Here is a 15,266-nt window from a genome sequence, read left to right as displayed (position 1 = left end):
ATCAACACTCTTTATTGTGATGTGGTCCACTTGAGCTTTGATTTACTTCATTTTTGGGCCCAACGTAAAATGATATGGAAAAAATAGATGGACGGCGTGGATGAAACACATACATCATGGTGAGGCCCACAGAGCACCGACCAGTAGCCACTGCCAGTAGCCAATCCGCGTCCTTCACAGGCTGGGCCACGTCGTGCCACCCGGGATATCCCTGTGGCGGGTGCTGCACGCTATCCGCTACCCGCGCACAAGGGTTGTAGGACATTACCGTCCGCTCTCCGCATTCTAGCGAAGGGCAAGCCTCATATCCCCCTCCCAAGACCTCTTTTCGCCGCCGTTCCTTGCATCCCACGGTAAAGAAGCCACCCATCTTCTTCCTAGAAATATCACGAGCTCCAGTCAAAGGTCAGATTCTCTCTATCTCTGAAATATCTCTGTCTCTGTCTCTGTCTCTGATACTTCACATACCAAATTCTGTCTTCTCATCACTTCTCTCCCTCACATTGACCTCTCCTCAAACATCTGCTTTTCATCCATTCCACAGGTCAGGGTTTTTCCTTTTGCTTCCGGACGTTTGTTAGCTCCGCACCCACCCCTCTGCCCGCGTTAATCTATTGGACGTGTAGGACATCTAAGCCGTGTATCAGCTGAGACCAGCTCTACTGATCATCTGGCCAAAAGGTAGGCCGCGGCCTACTTAAAAAGCTAACTCTGCTGATTCATAGTACTTAACCAGCCAGAGTTTCTTGACCAGATCATCTGTACAGTGGGCCCCATCTGATATATGGCTGTGGTTGGGTCTAGCAGACCATTTTGTTGCAACTTGCATGGATGTATATTTTCCAAATGTTTCTAAAATTTTATTATAATTATCTTTTTAATGCAGAATCTGAGGGTAGATTGAAATCTTCGAATATGGTGGTTAAAGACGAAGAGAGTAGAAAATCGCTGGACCTGTTTCTGAAGATCGGTCTCGATGAGCGGACTGCACAAAACACCCTCGCCAATGCTAAAGTTACTGCCAGTTTGAATGCTGTCATTGGTGAGGTAATATCGGATTTCCACATTGAGGCATTTGTAAGATTATTTTCTGGTGTTTGGTATGGATTTAGAATCTGGTCCGAGATGTGTATTTCATTTATAATATATTTTCTTCTCGTTTTTATTTTTCAAAGTAGTTAAGATACTGAGGTAGTTGATCTGATGTTGAGGTGCTTTGTGGCTCATGTTTGTGCCCTGCAACCATTTATTAGACGGTGGCAACCTGTTTGCTTTGCATGTGATAACATGCAAGCTGCTGGAGACCATCCAGACTGTGGGGATCGTCTCAATGTAGCTCATTGTGTGAATTAAGCTGTTTGGAGGTCTCAGTCATGTGATTTTCTTGTTGCATTTGGACCGCTGATCATTTTTCCCTTTGACTGTCCGTTCAAAGAAAACCTATTGGATGGTTAGGATCGTTTGATTTATGTGACTCTTAGGATGAGACAAGGGAGGGCGTAAACACAAAGCTAAATTTGTGGAGGAGTGCTTTAGAATCTGAATAATTTAAAATTAGTTCGACTAAAAGAGGGTATATGGTGTGCAATTTTAGTAACAAACTAACAATAGAAGTGGGGATGAGGAATTAGTTAAGATCGCTGACCAAGAAGTTCCCCGAAATGACCACTTTTGATATCTTGGATATATAATTCATGCAAGTGGAGAGATTGAGAAGGATGTTGCCCATTGAATTCAATTCGGGTGGAAGAAATGGAGATGTTGCTCTAGAATTTTATGTGATCATCATGTACCACTCAAATTGAAAGGGAATTTTTTAGGATGGGTATAGGACCAGCCATGCATTATGGGACAAAAGGTTGGTCAGCTAAGGAACGACATTTTCATAGGATGAGTGTAGTTGAAATGAGGATGTTGAGATGGATGAGTGGCAAGGCAAGGAAGGATGGAATTAGAAAAGAATGCATTCAAGGGAATTTAGGAGTAGCACCAATAGTGATGTAGTCGGCTGATGGGAAGGATCTGCCCAAACGTAGGCACCTTCAAACTAAGCACAAGAATCGCAAATAAAGATGAAATAATAACTAGAATTTTTATTCATTTTCAAGGTGCCTTGATCCTGCCTTTAAATAAGTTTTGAGATGTACAAATAAGGAAGATTCTTAGGGGTCGTTTGGCACCATGGATTTGGGGGTTTGAGGGGATTTCAAATCCCTTGGTATTTTTGGCACTGTAAAGTAACTAGGGGTTTCAAATCCAGGGGGTTTCAAATCCCCTCAAAGAGGAGGTTTGAAATCCAAGGTGAAAGCTTGGATTACATATAAAATACTTCCAAGAGTTGCATGTGTAACATGTGTGTCACAAGGCTATTAATCTATTGGGCACATGGCTTACTGATAATATCCCAAAACAATCAAATTATCAATTGCATCACTATCATTACTTTAATACGATGATCTGCACTGTCCAAACATTGTCCATGTAAATCAATGGTTAAAAATCGTTGGTTAGTCACTCGGATGTGATCTTGTGCTTGTGGCCCATCCGAGACTTGGAATTTCATCATTTTCGGGCAAAGTGTATATTTCAACAGGCTTTTTACAACCGTTGTGTCAAACATTACACATGTACCCTAATTAGAGATATTAAAGTTGATTTAGTAATTAAATTCAAACCCCTGTAAATATACCGTGCCTAGCTACTTTTGGATTACGGGGGATTCTGAATCCAGGGTGCCAAACACAACAGGAGGATTTCAAATCCAGGGGGTTCCGAATCTAGGGGGTTCCAAATCCACGCTCCCAAACAGGCCCTTAATGTCATTGACAATTAATCATTTATGCAAAAACGGAAAAGTAAATAAGAAAGATGCTTAATGGACGAGATATCTAATAAGATTTTATTGCATGACTAGTTGATTGATTTTGCATAGCTAGCTGCCTAATTAAGAGGATTGTGCCTCCTTATTGATGGGCCATCTGTGGGCTTGGGCTTAATGCCCCCAAGCCCAACCTATGGATCTTCGGCTCAGATCAGCCTGCATTAAATTGGCAATAAGATGGTTTGGTCATGTGCAACAGAGACTAAGAACTATGTTGGTTAGGAATGAGTTAGTACAAGTTGAAGGTTCTAAAGGGGCAAGCGGAATGCCTAAAAGGATATGGGTGGAGGTAGTAAGAAAAGACTTGATGACCTATGATCTAATCTAAGTTATGGCCCTTGATAAAGTGGATTGGTGGAAAAGGATTCATGTAGCTGACTCCAATTAATTGTATTCGACTTAGATGATGATGATGATGATGATCCATCCATCCACAATGGTCCCTGCTATTTGGACAAGTTAGATTGATTTATATTATTATGTGCATTTTTTGCTACCATTTATTAGCAACAACTTAATTGTTGTATTACTATGTACAACTTACCCATGATGCACGTTGCATGCATGTTAACCATCAAACTTGCTTGCCCCATTGGCGGATGGAGCATGCATATCCTGCAATTACAGTGATTGAACAATTTGAATAATATAATGTCACCTGTTGAATATGGATGGCTGGTTATTTCCTTTCTAACTGTCCATTTGATGGCCACCACATTGAGTTTTTGCATCACTAGATCTGTTCTCCAACCATGGGGCCCATGATTTGGATGGTTGGACTTACTTGCATGCCACAGATATGGTGGGTGAGTTGCCACCCTTTATTTGAAGGGAGGCATACATTGGCCATAGCTGTCGCCATCTGACAATGAAGAAACTGCATCAATATAAAATTTTCTTTCCAAAGGTTAGAGATGCAATGGGCATCTTGGTTTTACAAAATAGTTTTTAGAAAAACGCAAAATATCCTCTTTACATAAATGCCATTGCAATCAGGTTTGCATACGAGAAGTTGTGTAACCAAAAGGGAGGGGCTTTTGAGGAGTGGGTCAGCCGCAATGAGATATAGATGTGCTGATGGGAGGGGCTCAGTTTACTTGGACTAATGCGAGGGAAGAGCTAGTGACGTCTCTTTTGGACAGATTCCTGCTCTTTGTTGATTGGATTGATAGGTATTCATTGGTTTGGTTTCGAGGTCTTCCAAGGCCTACATCCAACCATCAGCCTATTCTATTGAAAGTTGAAAAAGAAGGTTGGGGGCCCAAGCCATTTCGGTTCAAACTCATGTTGAAGGAGGTGGAAGGATTCTTGGGTCTTGTCAAAGAATGGTGGTAGTCTTTCAAGATAGATGATTTTGCTGGCTTTAGATTGAGCCGAAAGCTCAAATTACTCAAGGGCAGATTAAATGTCTGGAAAAGGAGGTTTTGGTAAAAGAAATGCTGTAACCAAGAGCATGCTAAGTGAAATTCATGGTCTGCTAAGAGAGACATAGGCAAGTAACGTTGATGGTAGAATACTCAAAACATCTCAAAGAAGAAGAGGTTAAGTGACGGCGAAGGTTGAGGGCGATATGGTTGAATTTTGACGGAGACAAAAACACTCGATTCTTGTTGTAGGGTAAGGAACAATAGGATAAGCGGCTTAGTGGTGGAAGGACAAAGGCTAGAAGAGAAGAATCAGGTCTCCCAGCCATTGTGCAGTTCTATACAAAGCTATTAACCAATGACAAAAGGAGAGGACCTAGGTTGGAGTAGACTTGTTGGGGAAAAAACAAGCACCATGCTCAGATGGATTCTTGATGGCGTTCTATCAAGTTTATCAGGATATACTTAAGAGTGGATGTGGTGGTGTCCGTAAAAGATTTGTTTGAGAGAGGTCAACTATCTGCGGGGATGGGGACTTCATGCACGCGCACATACACACACAGACTATATATGCATATATACGATAGCCATAATATAGGTCATTGTAATAATATATTCTGACCTTGGTGTGCGCTTTCCCATTTAATTATTTGACTGCTGCACATACACTGAACAATATCGTGACAAACATTTACATCTATCTTATTCGTATGTCATTCATTACTCGGAATGTTCATAAATTTATGTTCCATATTTTTTTGGCAGGCGGCTGTTGCTAATGGATGTAACAAGGCTGTTGGGAATCTTCTATACACGGTATACTATTAAGTTGTCATTACAACCATGATAGTAATGAAGCATTGTATAATGATATTTGATATTGGTGCATCACTTAACCTGAAACAGGTTGCAACAAAATTTCCAGCCAATGCACTTATTCATCGGCCCACCTTGCTTGAGTACATTGTTTCCTCAAAGGTAAAATCTTGGTGTTCCTGTTCATTTAAATTCAACATTCAACACTATATCATAGCTTACTAGGAAAAATATTTCATTGTAACCATAAAAAATTGATGTTGTACACTTTTTTTCACTTTAACCATATACACTCATTGTGTTCATGGAGTCTGTGTATGTCTGATTTATCGTCTTAACTTTTGCAGGCCCTGCACTGTTCTGATTACATTTCTTTTTTCTGGTAAAATAAGCATCCACTATTCTGACTGTGATATGTACTTTCTGCAGATTAAAAATGCTATGCAATTGGATGCAGCATTTGCATTTTTTACGAGTGTTGGTCCTGAGAACTTCCATCTGAACGAGTTTGAAAAGGCCTGTGGTGTAGGTATGGTTTTGTGGGAAATGTTTTGTGCTCATATTTGTCTACATCTAACAATTTATGAGCACATCGAAATCGGTGGTGGCACTGTTGAGTTATGAAACCATATCAATGAGCTGAGTTAACACTTTGCGTTGAAACATCCAATACGAGAACTAGTTTTTTTTTTTTTTTTTTGCAAATTTAACAGATTATGGGGACAAGGAAGAGCCATTGACGAGCGATCCTCTCTTCACTTCATCTTTGTCAAGTCTATTGGTCTCCTTATTGAACCTCTTCTGACAAAAGAACATAAAACACCAAATTTGATCAACAAGGACTTGAATTGAGATGGATAGAAAACTTATTGGTCCAAGCTGGACCACCTCTATACTAAAATCAGGCGACTCGGTCTGACTGCTGATGATTAGGTTCGAATCAGGACGATACAGATGGAGCCAGACTGATAGGGACCGAGTCAAACCGGTGAGGACTGAGTTAGACCTATATGAACCGAGTTAGACCGATATGAACCTCGCTGGACGAGTTGGGATTGCTTTGGACTGATCTCACTTTAAATATTCCCCTGTGCACGCGTGCGCAGTTTTTAAAGGTGACTCATCCTACATCTGGACGAGTTGTGTCACTCCTGGTGTATTGACAAGTTGTGTCGCTCCTGGTGTATTGACAAGTTGTGTCACTCCTGGTGTATTGACTTGGTATGATACCTGGACGAGTTGCACTCCAACAACGAATTTTAAAACCTTGACTTGAATACAGATGGGTAGGCAACTTATTAAAATCAATTGCATGCAATAGATGCAAGTACCTGAATAAAAGCCTGTCCAAACTCAAGAGGAAAAGTGCAATGCTTTTTCCTCCTAGAACAAGTCTTGCAAAGCAAGAAATGCATGTTCCTAGACAACTTGATAAATTGAATAGTGTGCAATCAAGAGCCTAACAAGGAATAACACAGTGGTAGATTCACTAGCAGAAAACCCAAAGGAATAGTGCTAATTCAACAACCACCACCCAGGAAGAGGGGATTTTCTAAAACCAGAGTCCTCAGGTGCTCTGACGGTTGGTCGTTTAAAGCTTGTCTACTGGTAAATTCCCTGGCTGAAAGCCCAAGTGACTCTTATTAATCAAATACCAGCTACCTTTACTCGGATTAAAATTTCTAAAACTGGAGGACCCTAAACACATCCTAAAATCTTTCTGAAATCTGTAACAGGATTTCCCAACTATTTGATTCATATTAATTGATTCTATTTAAAATAGAATAGACATTAAGCAACAACTGAATCTATGAAGGTTTTGCCACAAATGGCCCAAAAGTAGCGTAAATAGATCCATAGAATCAGCCCCAAGATCTTCAGAGAATCAGTTAAATCATCAACTGGAATCCTAAAAAGAAAAAGAAGCAACCGTAAACCCTGAAATTCAGGCCCCAAAATCAGTAACAAACAGCCCACAAGTTCAGTATATGTTAGGCCTTGGGCTTGTATACATCTTACCTCAAATCTGAGGTAGAAATGTGATGTAGGACGTGTGATCTAACCGTTTGGATGCAGGAGATTATTAGCGGATTAATCAATATAAGTCAAATATAATAACATGCGATTCTACCATGATTAAAAGAGTTCTAAATAGATAATAAAATTCAGATTTACATTAAATCACAATCCCACACAGGCATAAACCACATAAGCATGAAAATCTAAGGCCCAATGAGAGACTGGAGCTCTCACGTTAGCATAGGTATGGTTCTAATTCAATAGGCAGATTTGCGCCATTCTAGGGTTAGAAAGTAAGGGGTTTTGAAGGTTAATGGGGCTAGGCTTTTACCAAATCAAAGAAGGAAGGGGGAATAGGGTGCACGACTGTCTGTATAGTCGTCCGTACGGTTTGTACAGACAAGGGTAGACCATACACTTTGGTTTTGATCGATTAGGTCAGATGATGGGAAGTGAGACTATGTGGAGTATGTTGAAGGGTAAGGAAGATTTTGGTTCTAAAGTGGAGAAATAGAAAAGATGAGAATGAAAAAAACCCTTTAAGAGAAGAATAAGGTCGAGATGAAGAGGATAACTAGGCTTCACACCTTTGGATTCACAACAAGCAGCCTCTTTTCACAAGAGAATCTCAAATCATATGAGAGTCTCTTTCTTTTCTAGCAAAAGAGCTTGTCTTTCATTCCATAATAATGGGGCCCTAGGGCTGGACGTCCCCCCCGGCCCCCTATATAGTCTCAATAAATGTGTTTTGACAAAAATATCCTTCACTTAATAAAAACACACCTCACATGTCCCATGATGCAATAAGCTGAAAATAACTCATCCTAAACTATAAATAACCATAAAAAATATAAAATAACTAATCTTTATACTAATAATCAAAGTGATCAAGGATCACGATGATCCAACTGCCCGATCGAATGATCCACATGATCCAACGGTCCGATTGTCGTGTCCTTGGGATCCAACGGTCAAAACTCCTCAAATAAGCAGCCCATATACATCTCCGCCCATATACATCTCCCTAGTGTAGGGTCTTCAAATATACACAATCATGGATGTGGTGTCTTCAAGTCCTAAGCGCGGCCCACCCGGGCCCATGTACAAGTTATCGAGCCAAAGTGAAGGCTTGGCTGATCTTCTCCTCCTATGATATATTCTAAATGGTCGGATGTCCTCATCAACCCCTCTCAACTGAGAATTGCTTCTGGCGAACTAAAGCTGCGATATGCTCCACAATATCCGTGTTAAGTTGTTGAAGATCTGCCTCTGTGATCCACGTGCAATTTGAAACAAGTTGGTGCTAACACGTAACTAAATATTTTCGAAAGCTCTCATGTCGAGTGGAAACTACCTGCTTGTCCAAAATATCCTCTATCTCTTCTCTGCTCGTACGTATGGATGGTAAATGTGGTAGAAGCTGAGAAGAGGGGCTAGGTAAAGTCCATGGGTGATGGTTCAAGTCGAGTGTGTCATCATCTGGGTCAAGAGCGGGGTCCTGGAAAGGCACAAAATTCTACATTGAATGTAACACTAATACCCATACTAGGTGGAAGATCTATTAAATACACATTGAGATGTAATCGTTTCAAAATATTATATGGTCCAACACTGCAGGTTTGTAATTTTTTATAGTTACCCGGTGGAAACCATTATGGCCTTATCCTTATCGTCACTTTATTGCCTATATGATATTCTTTGAACTTACGGTGAGAGTCAACAAGTTTCTTATATTTTTCATTACTTGCATCAATCCATTTTCTAATCTCTGTATGCAAGTTATGCATCTGCAGACTTTGAAGGCCTATGGGAGTTTGACACGGGAATAAGGTCTACATGTTTTCTAGGCTTATAGCTAAACACAAGTTGAAAGGGACTCCCGCCTCGACCGAACTGTTATATGCAAACTCGGTTACAGGTAAGATTGTGTACCGAGTCGTGGTATGGTCACTCACAAGACATCGTAAAAGGTTCCCTAAACTCCTATTCACCACTTTTGTCTGACCGTCAGTCTGAGGATGGTATGCTAATGAAAATTGTAATCTTGTGCCTATCATGTGCCAAAGTGTCTTCTAAAAATAACTCATTAACCTAGCATCCCTGTTAGACACGATGGTTTTTGGTAAACCATGTAAATGAACGGCCTTCGCAAAGAATAGCTTTGCGGTATTGGAGGCATTGAACGTCTTAGAGCATGGTAGGAAATGGGTCATTTTAGAAAAATGGTCCACTACCACGAAAATGTTGGAGGCATCGAACATCTTAGAGCATGATAGGAAATGGGTCATTTTAGAAAAACGGTCTACTACCATGAAAATGGAATCGTGCTTCTTGATTGTCTTGGGAAGTCTAAGCATGAAGTCTATACTGAGGTCTTGCCACAAAACATGTGGCACTGGCAAAGGTGTATATAAATTCGTGTTCTACTTTTTCTGCTTTGTCAACTGACAAGTCCGACATTGCCCTATAATTTTGGCCATATCTTGCTTGAGACTTGGCCAATAAAAATTGTCATTTACAAGGGCAATAGTCTTGTCACGACCAAAATGACCGGCTACTCCACCGGCGTGAAGCTCCTAAACAAGAAAATCCCGTAGGGATGTGTGGAGAACACAGAGTCTAGTCTCTTTTGATTAGAAAGCTATCAATTTGGACAAACCCACTATCATTCCTCTGACCGTCCAAAAGTGACACATACTTGCTCGAAGTCCGGGCACGTGGGATATTCATCATTAAACTCTCGAATCCAGTGACTTCAACGCTTAGAGATTGAAGTAACGTCACTCTACGGCTAAGGGCATCAACATGTTTGTTTTCAACCCCGACCTTGTGTTTCAAAACAAACAAGCACTCTTGAAGAAACTCAACTCACTTGGCATGCCTTGAGTTTAATTTCTTCTGGGAGTTAAGATAACGTAAAGCCTTGTGGTTTGAGAACAAGATGAGCTCTTGCGGTAGTAAATAATGTCGCTAATGACATAAAGACTAGACTATTGCGTAAAATTTCTTGTTATAAGTAGAGTACTGTTGCTTTGCTTCAATCAACATCTAACTAAAGAAAGCAATAGGGTGTCCCTCATGGCTAAGTACTCCACCTATACCTACCCCGGAGGCATTACAAGCAACCTCAGAGAGAAAAGTCAATAAGGTGCATGACATGAGCCCCTATCATCTTGCCCTTGATCTCCTTAAACGCTTTAGACACGACGTTAGCTCATTTGAACTCCCATTTCTTTATACAATTTGTGATGGAAGCCATAATGAAACTAAAGCCTTTGATGACCCGCTTATGGAAGGTAGCTAAGCCATGAAAGCTACGTATCTTATGAATGTTCCACAGTTCATGCCAATTCACAATGGCCTTGATTTTCTTAGGATTCGCAGAGATGCCTTCTGATGAAACTATGAAACATAAGAAAACTCTATCTGACATGAACAAACACTTCTTGAGGTTTGGATATAACTTCTCTTTTCGAAGGATCCTGCAAACTTGCCTTAGATGGCGGAGGTGTAGTTCTCTGGAGGTATTATCAATGAGAATATTGTCAAAGTATGCAATCAAGAACTTCCTTATAAAGGGCCTCAACACCTAGGTCATCACACGCATGAACGTTCTTGGAGCATTAGAGCTCATCCTTCGTTTTGAAGGCCGTTTTCCTTCATACCCTGGGCAAATACGTGGAGAGACTCGGGCTCCGATTTCCTCACATCCTTTTGTCCACTCTTTTTAATGTCCTCTTTCTTAAATTCTAGGGTGCTCTTATGTGGAAGATGATTTAATTGTATCATCTTGCCCTCGTGCATGAAGGAACATCACATCACAACGAGTCTTTATAAGATGCGAACTGGATCAAAACAAGACAATGCTGGGAGATTGGCATAGAGGATGCATCAACCCAAGAAACTCTATAGGGCGGAGGGTGAGGAGTGGGCTTCAGGCCCAAACGAGAGATAGTGCTATCGAAGATCACATTTGTACAACTGCCATCATCGACTATCGCTTCGCAGTTTTTCTCAGCACGCTTGGCGTACGTATAGAAAATGGTACTCGTGCGCCAATCATTAATCCCCTTAGCCTGAGCTAAGGCGCATTTGACAATTGCAAGTGACACGACCTATTCTTCTCATCACTAGCGCCAATTATAGGGTGATATTCTTCTTCTTCCCAGTCAGCCTGGTCATCTTCATCTTCCTCATGTTCTCCAATCACAAGGGCTTTAGTTCGCTCTTTTGTGAGGCACTCATAAGCGAAATGGCCATATTCTTGGTAGTTATAACACTGCCTAGGTTCGCCTCCTCGTGAACTGGTACTGGTGACTCCTTTACCCTTAAAGTCCATTTGGTTACTTTGAGTGCCAGCAAAGGATTTGGGTTGACTCCCAAAGTTAGACATAGCTCCCCAAGGAGTAGTCTTAACATTGGACTTATGAGAGTCAAACCGTCTCCCAAATTGTGATTTTAAGTACTACTCAAGTTCTTGCACCAACTGATATGCGTGCTCAAGGGTGCCAACATCGTGAGAGAGCATCTCGCGTCGAATATCAGATTGGAGACCCCATCCTAAAACGAGAAAGAGTCACTAGTGGGTACTCGATGTTACATCGCATTATGTAGTTTTCAAATTTGGTGATGTAATCCGTCACGGGCATTGTTCCCTGGCGAAAGAATTGCCATTGGTCTATTAATTTATGGCGATATGAGAGAGGAAGATATTTCTCCTTTAACACTTTCTTCATTTCGACCCAATTTACGATCGGGTCTTGTCCAGACCTTTTGTTTAAGATTGGTTCAAAACAATTTAGTTTGGCCCACCAACTTCATCTTGGCAAACATTACTCGACGACGATCAGACATCTCATACCACTCAAAGTAGTGGTCCATGTCCGCGAGCCAGTCGAGGAAATCCTTTGGGTCCAGACAACCATCAAAGCTAGGGTCCTCAATCTTGACGCTTTTCAAAATGCGCTCATCTGGATCGTAACGATCGCGATACTCTCCAAGGGGTGGTTGGGTATGCGCCCCATTGTGGCTAACACCTTGGCCACGACCTCTTCCACATCCTCCAACGTGACCTCCTACTTGAGACTGGCCATCTTCCCTATTGTCGGGGTTTTCCTGAAGGGAAGTCTCCAACTGAGCTATACGATTATTAGTCGTTGTCAGTTAGTTGTTGGTGGTTCTACTTTGAGCCTCAAGGGCCGGGTGAAGACCAAAACCTCGCCCAGTACACGTGGACATAAACAAGGGACAAACTAAGTGGCCTAAGACTTAGGACTCTGGATACTATGTTATGATAAAGGAAAAGTGCCTAACCTAGACATCACAATATGAAAACCTAGACTTTATATGCAATGAATGCAGTACAAGACCCTAGGTGTGATGAATGTGTTGACCCTATGTATACCTATACTAAAACCTTAGGCTCTGATACCAAAATTTGATATAGGACATGTGATTGAACCATTTGGATGCAGAAAATTATTAAAGGATTAATCAATATAAGTCAAATATAATAACAGAATAACGCGCCATTCAACTATGATTAAAAGAGTTCCAAATAGACAATAAAATTCAAATTTATGTTAAATCACAATCCCACATAGGCATAAACTGTATAAGCATGAAAATCTAAGGTCCAATGAGAGGTTGGAACTCTCATGTTAGCATAGGTATGGTTCTAATTCAATGGGCAGATTTGTGCAATTCTAGGGTTAGAAAGTTAGGGGTTTTGATGGTTATTTGGGCTTAGGTTCCACTAAGTCAAAGAAGGAAGGGGGAAGAGGGTGTGCGACTGTTCGTGCCATCGTCCATATGGTCTGTAGGGATAGGGGGGCAGGCTGTACACTTTTTGGTTTTTGATCGATTAGGTTTAGGTTATGGTTGTAGGATGATGGGAAGTGAGACTATGTGGAGTATGTTGAAGGGTAAGGAAGATTTTGGTTCTAAATTGGAGAAATAGAAAAGATGAGAATGAAAAAAAATACCTTTTAGAGAAGAATAAGATAGAGATGAAGAGGATAACTACGCTTCACACCTTTGGATTCACAGCAAGCAATATCTTTTCACAAGAGAATCTCAAATTACATGAGAAGGCTTTTCTAGCAAAAGAGTTTTTTTTTTTTTCATTCCGAATGTGCCTTTGATTGTACTGTTCGCTTTAGTTGCAGATTGGCCTAAGCTTTCCAATATATCATTTAGTTATTGTTCTTTTCACATATGTTTTCTATTCATGCAATGATTATTATTATTATTATTATTATATTTCATTGCTATAAGCTTTTACTTTTTTAATTTTTTAATTTTTTAATTTTTTTTAATTTTTTAATTTTTTAATTTAATTAATTAATTAATTATTATTATTATTATTATTATTTTTTTTTTGTGGTTTATTCCAATCATGGGATGGGAGTAACATTTGAATTCTGGAACTCAACTCTCTATGTTTGCCTATTTATATTATATTATACACTGAGGAATGAATGCCTACAATCGGTTGCATGTGACTTTCATGCACAAGTTTCACTTGCCAATATCTTGTGTGTGTGCATGCACGCGTGCGTGCATGACATTCGAGCCATGCACAAGGTGGGCAATGCCATAAAGATTACCTGACAACAAAATCAAGCTAGTCCACACATCAAGTGGGACACGCATGCACATTGAAAAACACCATTGGTATATGTGGTTTAAAACGGACATTGTTCTCTTTACTTCGTTGCCTGCATGATGAGTGGACTTGCCTGATTTTTGCTTTAGGTGATCTTCATGGTGGTTCCCACCTCATGCTTGGTTCAAATGTCCCTCCTCACATACTCATGTTGGCATGTGGTCCTGGGCACATGTGAAGTTATATGTGATGGGTCATTGGTGATTATTCCTCATGCACGCATTCAGATACACAATTTTGAGAGATAACGACTCGTACACGCTTCTTCATGCATATTTTTGAGAGAGAATGACTCTCACATACGTACGTACATCTTTGTAGTCTTACTAATGGCCTCGAGTGAGCTTTCTAAGATTGTAAAATAGGAGCAACTCTCCTTTTAAGTTGTAATGCAAAATGATCTGGTACTAGGAACAAGATTATATTAGTTTGTGAAAGTGAATCTCTTTCTGTGAACATCATAGCAATCCATGCTCTTTAATGCAGTATTCAGCAGTTTCTTGGCATGGAATTTCCTTTCTTAGGACAACCTAGTTTTTTTAATTCTGTCTCAGTTGTGGTATTCCATTCAACCATGTTTTTGTGCTTTTTTCATTTATGGTTGTGTTAATGTTTAACCCAGTTTTCACTCATAATCAGGAGTAGATGTTTCCTTAGAAGATATAGAGAGAGCAGTTGCTGAGGTTTTTGAAGAGAATAAGGATGCCATCATGGAGCAGCGCTATGGAATAAATGGTTGGTGATTCTTCTCTTAAGGATTCTGAAACAATTAATCATTATCTTCTTTGTAATTTTACCATGTCAATATATTTGCATTGAGCAGAATTGTCATTCTGTTCAATTTTGGCCACCTGCTGCAGCGGACTCGTCTAAGGTGAAATACAGCCGTGAGGGCTAAACCCTACACCAAAGAGGAAAAAGAGAACACATGGAGAGACTTTATAAAAGAAAGCCCATTCCAATACATCGAACTTAGCCCTTCTGAATGCTTCTTCCACTGTCCTGCTCCTATTTTGGAAACAATGATTATTTCCCTTCCTCTACAAGGCTAACATTCTTGCCAAAAGGGCAAGCCTCCAAAGCATCCTCCTCCTTTTCCCAGCCTTGCTCCCATGCCAAGCTATGGGAAAAAAAAACCATTCAGTTGACCCCAGCATCACCCACGTCTTGATGCTTCCTTCTTCCACACCCACGTCTCTCTCTTCTACAGAAGGACTATGAAGCAGAATCTGTGTTAATATTTGGATATACTTCTCTGCTTCGTCATCAGACAATTTCCTCTGACATGGAGGTGTCCAAACTACTTATTCACTTGATCACATGAAGCATCGAGTGATGAGAAGATTTGCTTCCAAACATAATCTAGCAATCCTCATATACTGCACACAGCTCCCTATCTCTGTCCCAAGCAATGTTCAAAATATCGGTATTGTGTTATGTATTGCATCCTTGGGATACAGATACGTATCGGTTATCACATGGGATATATCGTTTGTATCAGATAATTTATCACACTTTT

The 15,266-nt window shown here is 40.4% G+C and overlaps 1 protein-coding gene across 3 annotated transcripts in view; it reads left to right on the top strand.

Moving 5' to 3' along the window:
- The first annotated feature begins 238 nt into the window (after positions 1-238).
- LOC131234513 (glutamine--tRNA ligase) overlaps positions 239-15,266 on the top strand; it is a 45,503-nt gene continuing 30,475 nt past the window's right edge. The window contains exons 1-6 of one of the 3 annotated variants that reach the window (XM_058231453.1): positions 239-405; positions 887-1,047; positions 5,011-5,061; positions 5,152-5,223; positions 5,491-5,590; positions 14,387-14,482. In XM_058231453.1, coding sequence (XP_058087436.1) covers positions 916-1,047; positions 5,011-5,061; positions 5,152-5,223; positions 5,491-5,590; positions 14,387-14,482 — 451 coding nt within the window. In that variant the 5' untranslated portion in view covers positions 239-405; positions 887-915. Of the gene's footprint in view, positions 406-886; positions 1,048-5,010; positions 5,062-5,151; positions 5,224-5,490; positions 5,591-14,386; positions 14,483-15,266 lie in introns of those variants that run through there. The other 2 variants (XM_058231452.1, XM_058231454.1) reach the window with 2 other exon arrangements.

Source organism: Magnolia sinica, chromosome 19 (genome assembly GCF_029962835.1).
Source record: "Magnolia sinica isolate HGM2019 chromosome 19, MsV1, whole genome shotgun sequence".
Lineage (NCBI taxonomy): Eukaryota > Viridiplantae > Streptophyta > Magnoliopsida > Magnoliales > Magnoliaceae > Magnolia > Magnolia sinica.
This window is presented reverse-complemented; position numbering and strand designations above follow the sequence as displayed.